This window comes from Oncorhynchus keta, chromosome 21, assembly GCF_023373465.1.
Source record: "Oncorhynchus keta strain PuntledgeMale-10-30-2019 chromosome 21, Oket_V2, whole genome shotgun sequence".
Classification (NCBI taxonomy): domain Eukaryota; kingdom Metazoa; phylum Chordata; class Actinopteri; order Salmoniformes; family Salmonidae; genus Oncorhynchus; species Oncorhynchus keta.
This window is the reverse complement of record NC_068441.1, coordinates 9,602,402-9,616,361: the sequence shown is the minus strand read 5'-3', so window position 1 is coordinate 9,616,361 and position 13,960 is coordinate 9,602,402. Positions and strand designations below refer to the sequence as shown.

General features: G+C 42.6%; 1 protein-coding gene across 1 annotated transcript in view; it reads right to left on the bottom strand.

The window, feature by feature from the left end:
* Positions 1 to 13,960, bottom strand: part of LOC118400075 (forkhead box protein P1-B-like) — a 213,566-nt gene that overhangs the window by 19,489 nt on the left and 180,117 nt on the right. The window contains 2 exon segments of the mRNA XM_035796499.2: positions 4,380 to 4,493; positions 9,942 to 10,131. Of these exon segments, the coding sequence (XP_035652392.2) occupies positions 4,380 to 4,493; positions 9,942 to 10,131 (304 nt within the window).

Below are 13,960 nucleotides of genomic sequence, written 5' to 3'. Positions count from 1 at the left end.
TTCTGTCAGGATGACAGTCCCTAATGTAAATTGCCACAATAAAACAAGTTAAATAGACATTCCTTACACAGTCAGCTTTTTACATATAATTTAGTGTGCCTTTCTTTTTAGCTGGTTTTAATTATATACTCTGGACCCACTACTTTGGACCAGCACTATGGCACATGTCCATATACTCTGTAGCTGATCATTGTGTACATTTTCATTTCTTATTTTCATTGTTTTTAATAAAACTGTTTGCACATCGGGTCCAAACTGCATTTTAAATATAAGATATTCAAGAATATTGTTCAACGATTTTCAAATACATCTTTTAGGAGACCTATGTTGAGATATATGAAGAGCATTGTCCACAAAAGACATACCAAAACATACCAAAACCAAATAGCCTATTCTTTCTTCAGCAATTCTCAGAGAGTGTTGAGGTATGAGAGTCGGTTCGTTTTATGAGAGCGAGAGAGAGGCAGAGGGTGCAGCACTAGAGGGCAGTGCAGTGTTTCACTGGCTGTGACCTTTGAACGGCCACTGAAGCGGGGGTCTTGACCCTCATAAAAACACTGAGCTCTGCTACGATCCGGACCCCACCTCTCACAGCACTGAATTGAAAACAGGAATAGGATTTGGCCCTTTTTATTTATCGAGACAGTGCATGTAGGTATTCATGTTTCCTTTAAAAGACAGAATAAATACGCACACAGTTTAAAACAACATTTCACTCCCGTGTTAGTTGTTACTGTTGGCATGCCGAGCTGAAATCTGGTTGACGTTAGAGTCTTCCTCACCTTTCCCACTCTCCTACACAATACTCAGTGTTCTGCTGTCTCTCACACACACAGTCTCTACTGTCTCCTCCAGATCACTTCCAACATATCTATCCGCCTGAACAATCATTTATGAAAGGTATTGTTAGCATATCCCTGAACTATTCATTGTTTTTATTTGTGGGGTATCAGTCTCTGGGTTTCATGTGGAAGTGCTTAAGGGTTTGAGAGTTAACACCTTGGTGAGCTGCTTGCTCTCTTGCCTGCTGCTGTTACACAAAGGCGGCTTTGTAGAGACTCTCTCCGAAGGTTTTCTTAACATGTTCCGAGAAGTTTAGGCAGGCAACTAAAGTAAACAAGATGTTGCCATGATAAAAACATTGCAGAGTGCACTAAAAGGCTTTTTTTCTAAGGCGAGCTTTACCAGGCATACAGATTTTAATTCCGCTCACTTCTATAAACAAAGTGTGAGGCAATGTCAGAAGACAATAAATAGTGATGGTTTTGAAGGTGACACTCCCAAAACTGAAATGTGAAGGGAGAAGAAAATAGACACATTTTTGCTCATTTGTAATGTTAAGTCGAACAACTTAGTGAAAATTGTGTTAAAAACAGAGTAAAAAAAACCGACTCAAACATTCTGTTCTTTCTCTCAGTTCACATAAATCCAGGGTAGCTTACATTATTATCATAAAAAATGATCTCAAAGTGTTTTGCGGTGCTGTAAACACTTTAGGACACTTTTCAAAACAAACTTCTCTCAAAGTGACCAGCTGCATAGTATGAAATGAGAAGCCAATCACAGAGTAGGAACAGCAGAACTGCAGTGACTGTTAAGTCTCCACCCACTGTATCTTGTGAGGGACCTCTGTGTGCCCTGACTACTTGTTTTAGTTTAGGCCCAGGATAATGGAAATGTGTCATATCTTGTTTAAAGTGCCACTAATCCGGGCCGACAGACACCCATTGATCTGCTGCCACAGCACAGATGTTTTCATCCTCTGTCTCTGTAGCCATGATGGTGTCATGTGTTGGATTACCCACAGAACACTGCACACGATGTTGATTAGTAAACCAGGGTCAGGTCTGGACAGGGGACGATACAGTACATCACAGGCCCAGGTGAGAGTGGATGTGAATTAGAAGAAGCCAAAAGACCCTGAGACGGATTCCTGTGTGGCTCAGTTGGTAGAGCATGGTGCTTGCAATGCCAGGGTTGTGGGTTCGACTCCCACGTGAGAGTAGTATGAAAAAAAAGAAGATATATATGAAAAAGAATGCACTCAGTTGTAAGTCGTGATAAGAGCATCTGGACTAAATTACTAAAATGTCAATATTTTAGAGGGTCCAATGGCCTTGGTTATAATTTAGGTTATTGAGGAGTAAAACTACTGAATCTGAGATGTGAAAATAAGTTCATTCTGGTGCTGTTATTAAGGTGTGATCTAAAGACAGCTTCTTAGGCAAGTTTGGTGAGAGAGGCAGTGTAGAGACAAAAATAAAGACAGCAGAAGAGAAGAGCAAACAGAGAGAAACAGAAAGAAAGCAAGAGAGAGGCAGAAAGAGCTGAGTGAGGGAAGTGAAGGCACATACACCAATCCCTGTCCAGTGACAAGGGCAAACATGCGGAGCGCCCTGAGTGTCGGGTGCCCCAGATAAACATCCTCCCGTTGTTTGTTTGGGAAAAACGTCCAGAATCACCATGGGGACGGTACTTATCACAGGAATTAGAGGCCCCTACAGGGCCCAGTGGAGACCACACCCCAACACCCTCAGAGAGGCACAACAACACACTCAACACGCACTCACACACATATACGCAAACGCACACACACACATATACGCACACACACACACACATATACGCACACACACAAACAACACACACACACACACACACACACACACACACACACACACACACACACACACACACACACACACACACACACACGCGCACAAATGTACAAACACACACATAACAAACCGTTGCACCTGTAGTGGAACTGAGCCCCAGGGGAAACCTTAATCGTCTCAAGAAGAGCGCCAGACACCCACAGGAACAAGACACTGGAGTAACATACAGTACCAGTCAAATGTTTGGACACACATACTCATTCAAGTGTTTTTCTTTATTTGTACTATTTTCTACATTGTAGAATAATAGTGAAGACATAAAAACTATGAATTAACACATATGGAATCATGTAGTAACCAAAAGTGTTAAACAAATCCAAATATATGTTCTATTTTAGATTCTTCAAAGTAGCCACCCTTTGCCTTGATGGCAGCTTTGCACATACTCGACATTCTCTCAACCAGCTTCATGAGGAATGCTTTTCAACAGTCTTGAAGGAGTTCCCACATATGTTGAGCACTTGTTGGCTGCTTTTCCTTCACTCTGCGTTCCAACCCATTCCAAACCATCTCAATTGGGTTGAGGTCAGGTGATTGTAGATGCCAGGTCATATGATTCAGCCCCCATCACTCTCCTTCTTGGTCAAATAGCCCTTACAGCCTGGAGGTGTGTTTTGGGTCATTGTCCTGTTGAAAAACAAATGACAGTCCCACTAAGCGCAAACCAGAAAGGATGGCGTATCGTTGCAGAATGCTGTCATAGCCATGCTGGTTAAGTGTCACCAGCAAAGCACCCCCGCACCATCACACCTCTTCCTCCATGCCTCGCGGTAGGAACCACACATGATCCTCCGTTCACCTACTCTGTGTCTCACAAAGACACAGGCGGTTGGAACCAAAAATCTCATATTTGGACTCATCAGACCAAAGGACAGATTTTCACCAGTATAATGTCCATTGCTCGTGTTTTTTGGCACAAGCAAGTCTCTTCTTCTTTTTGGTGTCCTTTAGTAGTGGTTTCTTTGCAGCAATTTGACCATGAAGGCCTGATTCACGCAGTCTCTGAACAGTTGATTTTGAGATGTGTCTGTTACTTAAACTCTGAAGAATTTAATTGGACTGCAATTTCTGAGGCTGGTAACTCTAATGAACGTATCCTCTGCAGTAGAGGTAACTCTGGTCTTCCTTTCCTGTGGCGGTCCTCATGAGAGCCAGTTTCATCATAGCGGTTTATGGTTTTTGCGACTGCACTTGAAGAAACTTTCCAAGTTCTTGAAATGTTCCGGATTGACTGACCTTCATGTCTTAAAGTAACGATGGACTGTCTTTTCTATTTGCTTATTTGAGCTGTTCTTGCCATAATATGGACTTGGTCTTTCACCAAATAGGGCTATCGTCTGTATACCACCTCTACCTTGTCACAACACAACTGACTGACTCAAATGAGACCATTATTTACACAAATTAACAAGGCACACATGTTAATTGAAATGTATTCCAGGTGACTACCTCATGAAGCTGGTTGAGAGAATGCCAAGAAGAATCTCAAATATAACATATATTTTGATTTGTTTTACATTTGTGTCATTACTACATGATTCCATATGTGTTATTTCATTGTTTTGATATCTTCACTATTATTCCACAATGTAAAAAATAGTAAAGGGAAAGAAAATACCCTAGAATGAGTACTGTAGGTGTGTTCAAACTTTTGATGGTACTTTACATAACATACTGCAGAGAGATGCAGCGTAAACTTACTTTAGGAATGATTGGAAGTCCTCAAATACCGCCTCGCATCCAGGCCACTTGCAAACCCCATGCCCATAGAGTGGGTGACTGTGGTGAGAGTGGTGGTGGTCGTCTAGCGTTGATCTGGAAGAGAAAGCCAGATGGCATTAATGCCTGCCTATTAACAATCCCTTTGTGGAGGATGTCTTAATGGCTGATGATACAGAACTACACCATTTGAAGTGGAGGATGCTGATGGGTTTGGAGAGAATTCCCCTTGTGGTGTCTCGACACAAAAGCCTGTCTTTGTGTTGACCTTTGAACTGTGGGCAGTGTGAGCCTTGTGATCTATGCTTCCTCTCTGGCTGGAGGTTGCGGCCCTCGTAGGGGCAGCCCTTGTGAGAGGGACCCAATATGTCATTATTTATTGTCAGTGATCCGAGTAGCAGCCCACTTTGATCCAGGCAGCCAGGGGTTCCCTGAGATGCCCTGACCGCTGAGCCCCATCCCAGAACCCACCCGGAGGAACGGGCTGGCCAGTCCCACAACAAAAATCCATCTGCCAGCCTCCTGTCGTGCACAAACAGTAAACACCAGACACCCCCGTCTGCTAGCAAATGATTTACCGATCGACGGACGGACCAACCGACGTCAGAAGGGACCAAACACTTGCACAGCTGAAGAGAGGCTTACGGCTTCACAACATCTGCTGTAAATACCAGGATCGTCCCGAAAAACAAACTACACAAAATCTTCCATATGGCAAGTCAAGTAGAAACACAGAGTATAACCAGAAACAGTACAACGCAGAGGCCTGCGCGTGTAGACGGTGTGTGTTAGAAAACAAAGACAGTGTGCCATATGGACAGACACTGTACAAGTGTCAGCTACAAGAGTCTTGGGGACTGTCCTATATCGCCACCACCTGTGCTGCTAGTGGCTCTCTAGTCTAGCACACCACTGCTGCTTACGCAATGACCCATTCTGCAGGAGTTGAGAAGGGAGAGAGGGCAAGGGAAGATTCATTAGGTCCAAATCCCCACAGTACCATCATTAGGCATTCAGTCTAACCACTATTGTCTGATTCATATGGATACTATTTGCTCTCCTAAGGAATGACTGTTGAAAAGCCCTCTGCACAATTTAACCAATCCTAACGCATACAATTACAGAAACAATCTTTCATTAATCTTCATTAATCTTTCATTTTATATATATATATATATATATAAAATATAAAACCGGGGTGTGCCAATTTTGCAGGATTAAACGACGCCGTTGTTCAGATTAAAATCAAATGTGTATAGATGTTGGTAAAGCTGTACCTCAAGAAGGACATTTTAAGGGTCGTCACAGGTTTTTCTTGCGTTATAATTACTTGCTTAAGAGTTCACATTGTTCATAATGTGATAATTGCATTACAATTAGGGAGCAGTGAAGCATTCATGAATGTGGTTAACAGTTTTTTCCCCTCAAAAGTCAGACATATTTAAAAAAAGAAAGAGAAGAAAAATAAACGATGAATTATGCATACGCATTAAGACCTCTGTTTTGATACAGCTAATAAATAGATGGTGGAAGATCTATTACAATGACTTTTTTTAACAAGGAAATGTGTGGACTGTTGAAAGCTACTGCTGATTTTTTATTTAAAGAGATCCTTTTTAAATTATTTCGGAGGAGGTACATTGGTTAATTCTGTATTAATAAGATATTGAATTGTGGAGTGGGCGCTGGGAGTCGGTGAGCACAGAGCTTGGAAGGAGCTGGCGGCAAATGACTAAACAGTGGTAAATGACAGAATTTACACAAAATGAGCTACATTAGTGTAATAGTTGAAGTTTGTGGGATTTCTCCCTATTGTGAGCTCATTCGGTACTACACGAGAAAAAACAGCTCCTCATCTCTCTCTCTCTCTCTCTCTCTCTGATCCTGTGGTGGAGTTAAATGTGACTCGCACCCTGGGCAGGTCTGTTAGGATGCTATTATTGTCAGGCTGCCTTGCTGCCTGGGGGAAGAGAACTCTAATGATCTTGTAACAGCAATGAGGGAAACCGTGTCATCTGCTTCCTGCATAGAATAGGAACAAAAAGCTCCTCTACCTAGACAGAATGTGGCCAAATCTTCCAGGTGTTGCACTTTGTAAACAACAACACATAGGCCTACCATACTGCAGGCAAAAACACAAGCAGAGCACACTGTACACAATCAGTCTATTTCTAAGTAAGGTGCTAAGTAAGATCATACAGTACACTGGGGCAGTCAGTCTATCGCTACCAAACAGAAAGAGGATGGATGTGTCTACCAAGCTGGGTCAGAGTCTGGATGTGGTCTGTCTGTACAGCCAGTCACAATAAGGTCTATCATCTCTCAGAGTGAGTATCGATGACTGCCCCAACTCTATTCTCTCATATCTCCTGCCACTCAAGGGTTTACCCCTAAATGATTTAATTATCATTTTCCGGGTGTAAGACAAATTAAAGGCGAGAGAGAGGGGAGTGTCGTGCCAAATCAGATTATTTATCTCCTTAACAGATTGCTGAGCTGAAGTCCCTGAGCTGTGGTTACTGATGGTTGCTGGGAAGTAAGTGGGCCAAATGCTTTGTAAGGAGGATGCTCTCCCTCGCTCTCTCTTCCCTCCACATCTCTCTCTCCCTCTCTCTCTTGTACAAAATGAGTGCAATAAAGGGATGGGGAATTGACGTCAGGTACAGATAGGATACATTGCATTTAAATAAGCAAATCATTGAATAAAGAGACCTGGCTCACAGGGGTTTTTCTCTCCTCACATCCCAAAGCTCTGACCAGTCTGACTAACTGACAGGGAGAGGGCGTTCACCATGTTGGGGCATATTCAGTCCGGATCCCTGTCTGTCCTGCTACGAGTGAGGGCTCTTGGAGTCTGCTAAAAGTGGGAACAACGTCTCGTCTCTGCAGTGATTGAATTTCTCCTCCTTCCTTAAGACGGAAGTTAAAAGACCTGTGAATGATGCCTGTGGATGCACTTAAGGTTTTAGTTGCAGGCGTCGCTGTGCCCGGGCAGATTTTATATGACACATGAAACTAACTACATGGTACTTAGGGCTTGCTGTAAACCAATCTGAGCCCGGCCGGGAAAATAGGTCCATGAGAGTGGCTTGTTTCTGTTGCATGACAAAAAGACTTGCAAAACCACATCAATTAAAAGTTCATTACGTTTTCAGCACTGGAAGGATGAGTGGATGCTCTCTATTTACACCCAGTCCAGGTCATTATCTAAAACCTGATTATTCAAATCCCTGGATTATAACACAGACGGCTCTTATAGCTTTGTATGGAATAATCATGCCTAATAATATTTCAGATGTTTTATTTTTTTCTCCCAAGGATTCTGATTAGAATGGAGTCCGCATCATCAAAAGAGATGAATATGCTCTTGGTAGTTGTATGAATCTAAATTGGCATCATACAGTGTTTAATAGGGATTTTTTTTTATTTATTCTCATTTATATCAGTCATCTATATTTGAAAAACGCGTTTGGAAACGTTGTGTTGCCATCCACACACAGCACAAAACAGAGAAACGGCTGAGAAATCACCTGCTTGGGATTCTGACAGATCTAAGATACTCTGTGAATATTCAACCCCAGACTGCCTTCTTCACTGGAGCGTGTGTTAAACTGCTGTTGACGTCTTCTTTAATCTCTGACAGGGAGCGCAAGGCATCGGAGGCAGCCTCTCATGCACGTCTTCTCCAATGTTTCAGCTGGGACTTGTTGTTTGGTCATATCTGAAGCAGGTGATGAAGCGAGCGTGTCAATATCCTCCCCTCTGATTAATCTTCAGCCACAGAGGCTAGAGCTCAGACTGACTAACTGAGCAGACTGAATGCACCAGGGCCCGTGGATACTGTCTGCACTGAGCTAGGAGAGGTGTCTGGAGCTTGCTGTGTGTTCTGTGGTGTTGTGTGGTGTTGTGTATGCTTTACGTGGCAGGGACAGTGTGTGAAAAGGATAGAGGTGGATCTATCGGGTTTTCCATGTAATGTCTCAGTGAAATGTGGACATTCTGTGCGACATCATCGTCAACATGTACGGAAGGAGTGTCAAAATACTGACGTCACACCACTTGACCTAAAATGTCTCACATTATATTGAAACAAACGCATGTGATGACCTAGTATCCCGTAATGAGTAAAACACATAGCACGTATTTCCTTTCCAAATAAGGCATTCCAAGTTAAGCTATAGCTGAGTGAGATAGTCAGTTACTCAGCCAGGTTTCTCCATGCAGGCCTGTATCTCCCCACTACCACCATAGAGGACTATCTATCTGCCTGTCTGTGTTTGAACCTTTCTCCACCTCCCAAGGCCTGATGGTTTAGAGTGCTAAACGTGTTTTCATCTGCAGTGCTTTCATAATGACACATAGGTTTTGATCAGCGAAACACAAGTCAGATGTTGTGCAGTGAGCTCATGGCGCCTGGAGGCTCCTCACCAGCAATCCAGAGATCAGCGCCTCGGTGCAAGAAAACAAGTCAACGTGTTGGATGCCAAATTAATTCCTTCCTTAAAGACACAGAGGCCCAGGGAAAGCTACAAATATCCCGTCAAGTCACCAACGAAAAGAGGGTTTGTCTGACGTCGATCTTACATCAGATCAACATCAAATATTGATAGTGTATTTTGTACATCATGTAATAAACAGTCTGTTTGACACATATTCCAATTAAAGTTAGAATGTGTTTTTTATTTAGTTATGTAATATACATGATGCTAATGATTATTTAACTAAAGAATACAGTACATCGGTGTGAATTGCTCGACTTCAATATGTTCTGAACGCCACACCTATAGAAGGCTAGTTGTCTCTTGTATTGTATTGGTAATTTGCAATATGTTTTCACATATTGTCAGAAACGTCACAATCTGGAGGGAAAGCAAAGGTGGCTGGGTGTGTGTTTTTTTTGTTGTTGAGAGGACGTTGGTAATTTGAATTTTATTTAACCAAACGGAGCCCTTCAAGTCACAGCTGCAGTTTCCTAAGTGCAACTGAAATAACGGCACCCTTGACCCTCTAATTAATCGTGTGCTGATCCCATTTTCATTACTGCAATCTAAACTCGAAATCATTCCCTCGCTCCCAGGTGTTTCACTGCAATCCCCAACTGGATTCCGAAACACAGAACAAGCCTGCGTCTTAATGAAAATAGGAAGGTACTTACAAACTATAAATTAATATTCATCTGTGGGCAAAGCCCTATGGGAACATGTCCATCAACTTAGGCCCCTTCAAGGAATTGCAGTTTTTAAATGGGGACTATGTAGGCCTCCTGTTTTCTTTAGTCAAAGATGACAGTAAAGATAATGTCACACATAATGAGTTCCAGTTAGATTTTTTTCCATAAAGTAGAAAGGACATGCCTACTTGTACCCCAGTTTAGAAAAAGAAGTCAGATTGTTCCAAATATCATAATCTGTGGTATATTTAATGATAAATCAATGAGCTCAACTTCACTGGGCACAACCCATTCCCTGGTAATAAACGCTATTGTGTCCAGCATGTTCCACGGAAGCTGTTAGCTCGGCTGAAAGGGGGGGGGGGAAGACTCACCCTTCTCTCTTCAGAGAGTGGCTCATGTACTGTCCGTTGGTGGAGGCGTGTTGGTTGAGGAGGGGGTTCTTGGGGGGTTGTGGCGAGGACAGGTCCAGGCCGCGGTGGCTGTTGTTGTTGCTGCTGCTGTTCTCTTCCTTCACGTTCGTCACCTCCTTCCACAGCTGCTGAAGCTCCGCTGGAATCATGCCTGAAACAAACATATTGGATAACTAAATCAATTAGCAGCTAATCCAACTCTCTTCATCACATAATTAAATCAAAGGGTCTGTAAACAAAGCCAAGTATTAATTAAAAAGTATTTCACTACAGGGTAATACACTGAGAGCGCTTGCTCTCCCCCCCGCTCTCTCCCTGTGATCTGAAGCGTGTTCGTATACACAAATCCCTGGCATTCACACGCATTTCATGCCCACAGTAAATAATTAACATCCAGACAAGGCATGAAATCTGAATAATCACCATCATTTCCCCAACAAGAGGAGAGGCAGAACACACACAAAAAGTTTACAATAGCAACGTTACAACCAAAACAGCCCACACCACCCCACCTTCTCCAGAAACAGGACCCTGGGGTAATATCCTCAGAAGCGCATTAATGTGCAAAATACTTAAAGCTCAGCACCGCCTCCAACTGACACAGAAGACTTAAACCTCGTTTAACAAGTCAAGCACACTGCATCTCACACAGCAGCCATAGAAAGAAGGGGGAAAAAAAATCCCTTGAAGACAAGACATTCGTGTGTTGGAACACATACACTGAGAGAGCATGTTGTCTCTCCTGCTGACTGACAGCGATCCTTGACACCCTCAGATTGGGGAGCAGGAAGGATAATGCTGTGTCTGTACACCACCTCTAAGAGAACCCAGCCATTGTTCGCACACAATGTATATGTGTATGTGTCTGTATGTACAGTGTCTGTTACCACCGTGCCAGAGAAGCCTGCTTTCATTTGACATAAATGAGGCAAAAGCTGATAAGAAAAAGAAAATAATCCCCCCCGTGAGGGTATGTTCTCTAGCCATTTATATTGTCATTCCAAAATGTATTTGGTTAACTCATATTTTTTTATGTCATATTGAAAGATCCACTATGGGAATGTGTGCAAATTTGTATTGGGTATTCAGATCTGTCCTTAAATGAGTCATATGTTTAAAACATACTGAAATACCCTTTGGATATGCTGTGAATTCAACTGGATGTGCAAGACCACTCGTTTAACATTACAATTAATTAAATCCATTCTAAAAATGAGCAATGGCCAATGAAAGATGATTTGCACATGCTTATCTCGGGATGGGTTTATATTCTCCGGATTTCCCCCCTTTTTAATCACTCCCTCTATAGATACCAGAAGTGGCCCTTTCAAGCGCCAGATCGTAATACAAAATGCTTAGCCTTAATTTATTCCTGTTGTGGAAAATAACTGTGAAGTGAAGATCTCAATACGATCAGCAAAAATATTTTTAATTTGATAAGCTACTGAAGATTTTAATTATGCTCGTAATGGAGAACATTGGCCTAATGAGGCGAAGGACTCTGGAGAGACACAGGGACTAAGAACTGTGAAATGAGTCTGATAGGATTGCTGTAAATTCACACTAGATCGTTTGCATATCAAAGAGCAGGAAATGATTGCAGGACAAATCAATAACCTTTCCACGTTCCACAGAGTGTCTTTCCTCATTCAAATATTTTAACACGCTCTCCTATACTCACTCACTCACTCACTCACTCACTCACTCACTCACTCACCCACTCTTTGACGTACCTTAATCAAAGGACACATCCCTGACAGACAAAACATGCCAAAATGTTCCTGTTTGCACAAAAGCATGCTAATCCTTCGGTTGTTGCTTCTCACTTGTCTTATTAAAGTCTCGTTGTTGTTTTGATGGTGGGAATGATCCTTGGAGGGAACGTTTTCCATGATGATGATTTGTCTGGATGGGGAAGGTCACTGGTGGAGTGAGTATCCTGTGCTTCAACAGTGGGAACAATCATTTCCCCCCCACTTGGTGCCCAGTGACAGTGGGCGATGTATTTTTAGCCTGTGTGGCTGACAGGGTGGCCCACTATCCCTCAATTACCAGCCAGTCCTGGTGACCCCGACACCACTGTTTACTCAGATGAAACAGGTCCCATAGACTCCTCTGATGAGAGGGGTAACGGACTGGGACCAAGCTGTCTCCTTCCTAACGTACTCTATCCCCATGTCCTTCTGTTATTAAACTACCATGTCTTCATTGGATCTCTTCAAACCGAGGGTTGTTCATAATGACACCATAGATGACAATAAAATGTAATGCTATGAAAATCTCAAAACAGTATTGTATTCTATGTTTGGACAAACAGCTTTCTATTTTTCCTGAGAAGTTAGCATCTGATTTCTATGGTAAACATAGGAACACTGGATCTCTAAATCCTTTTCTGTATCCCCAGTCTGTCCATTTAAAAAATGCAGGATTGGTTTATCCTCCATTTCCCCATTTTTCAACAATGCTATTCCACTCATTATAGGTTGGAAATACAGACAAGCACTTTAAAAAATGTATGTTGTTGGGACACTTGATTGATCACCGGCCTGGCAACTCAATTTTACCTCTGCAGGTAGCTCTGGCATCCAGACAGGCCGAGCTCTTCAACCTTTTCCTGTCCTTGTACCTCCGTACCCAGGTGACCATGTTCAAGCAAGCAGAAAGTTGATTTAACGTTCATAATGACATCAGTTGCAGGCCATCATCCACAGAATAAAAAATAGCCCCTATCCTCTGGGCTCTTTCAACTCTGCTGTTGCTTTTCACACAGAGCCAATACCATGGGGGGACGGTGACACCACTATTAGTTTATTGCTCCATCAGGCGGAGACCTCTGGTGCACCCCTGTTTATGTTCCTGTAATCACTGGCCTAGTGATATGCACCCCTTAGGCCTAAAATATGTTACCTCCTAATGCTGTAGGAACTATTACCAATGTCGCGCTGCTGGCCAAATCAATCACTGACTGGGGGAGCGTATTACCTGCCGCTGTCCCTGATGTGCCGTTGCTGCACTAAGAGCAGCTTCATGCTTCGCCACATTCTTTGCTTTCATATTACCGACAAATTTGTCCTGTCACTGTCCCATTGCCCTCTCTTGGACAACTTAACTGATGTTCTCCACTGATGAGAGTTCAGTCTGTTACATCGCCGCCTGGGAGGCCACAGGGCCTCAGAATACAATTTAGCCAATCAGGGCAGGCGCAGAGGGCAAGCAGCGATACACACACACACACACACACACACACACACACACACACACACAACCTGGTAGCTGCACCTGGGAGAACAGAGCGGAGCGAACATTGCCGTCTCACTCGTGCTCCACAGGTCAAAAGGAGAGGCTTTTGGGGGAAGGAGGGGAGGGCAGCGCTGGATCAAATGTATATTTATGGGAGTTATATCCTCCCCAAACACATTATTGTAATTTATAACAGATACTGTCTGACCGCTTCCAAGACTTTGAACATTAATGTCAAAAGAATTTACCGCGAGAGAAACAAATGAAGGTTCAGATAAAGAGAACAACTGATTGTCATCCAAATAGCACTCTTCAAGCTTCTACTCATTTACTTCCTTCACAGTTTGGTATTAAATGATAACAACGTAATTCTTCATGTCAATTTGTAATGAAAATGTCTCTATCAACAATTCCAGTAAGGATCAGACAAAACAACACAAATAAAATAAACCATGTTATACATTTTTTCAAAGTATAAAAGACACGCCTACAGGGCTGTTCAAATCCTTTTTGTGAAGTGTATAATCTCAGATCCCCATGAACGCATATGTGAGATCACAATACAATTATGATGTCATGAGAGATTGAATTTGTCAAATAATTTGATTTTGACATCTGGATTTTGAATAAAGGGGAATAAGGCTGATCTGTCTGATCATCGCCTCAGTGTATAAAAGTCATCCTAACGCATCGCCTCGGTCCAAAAGCGTTATCACCTGGGTCCAAACAGAGCAGCAAAA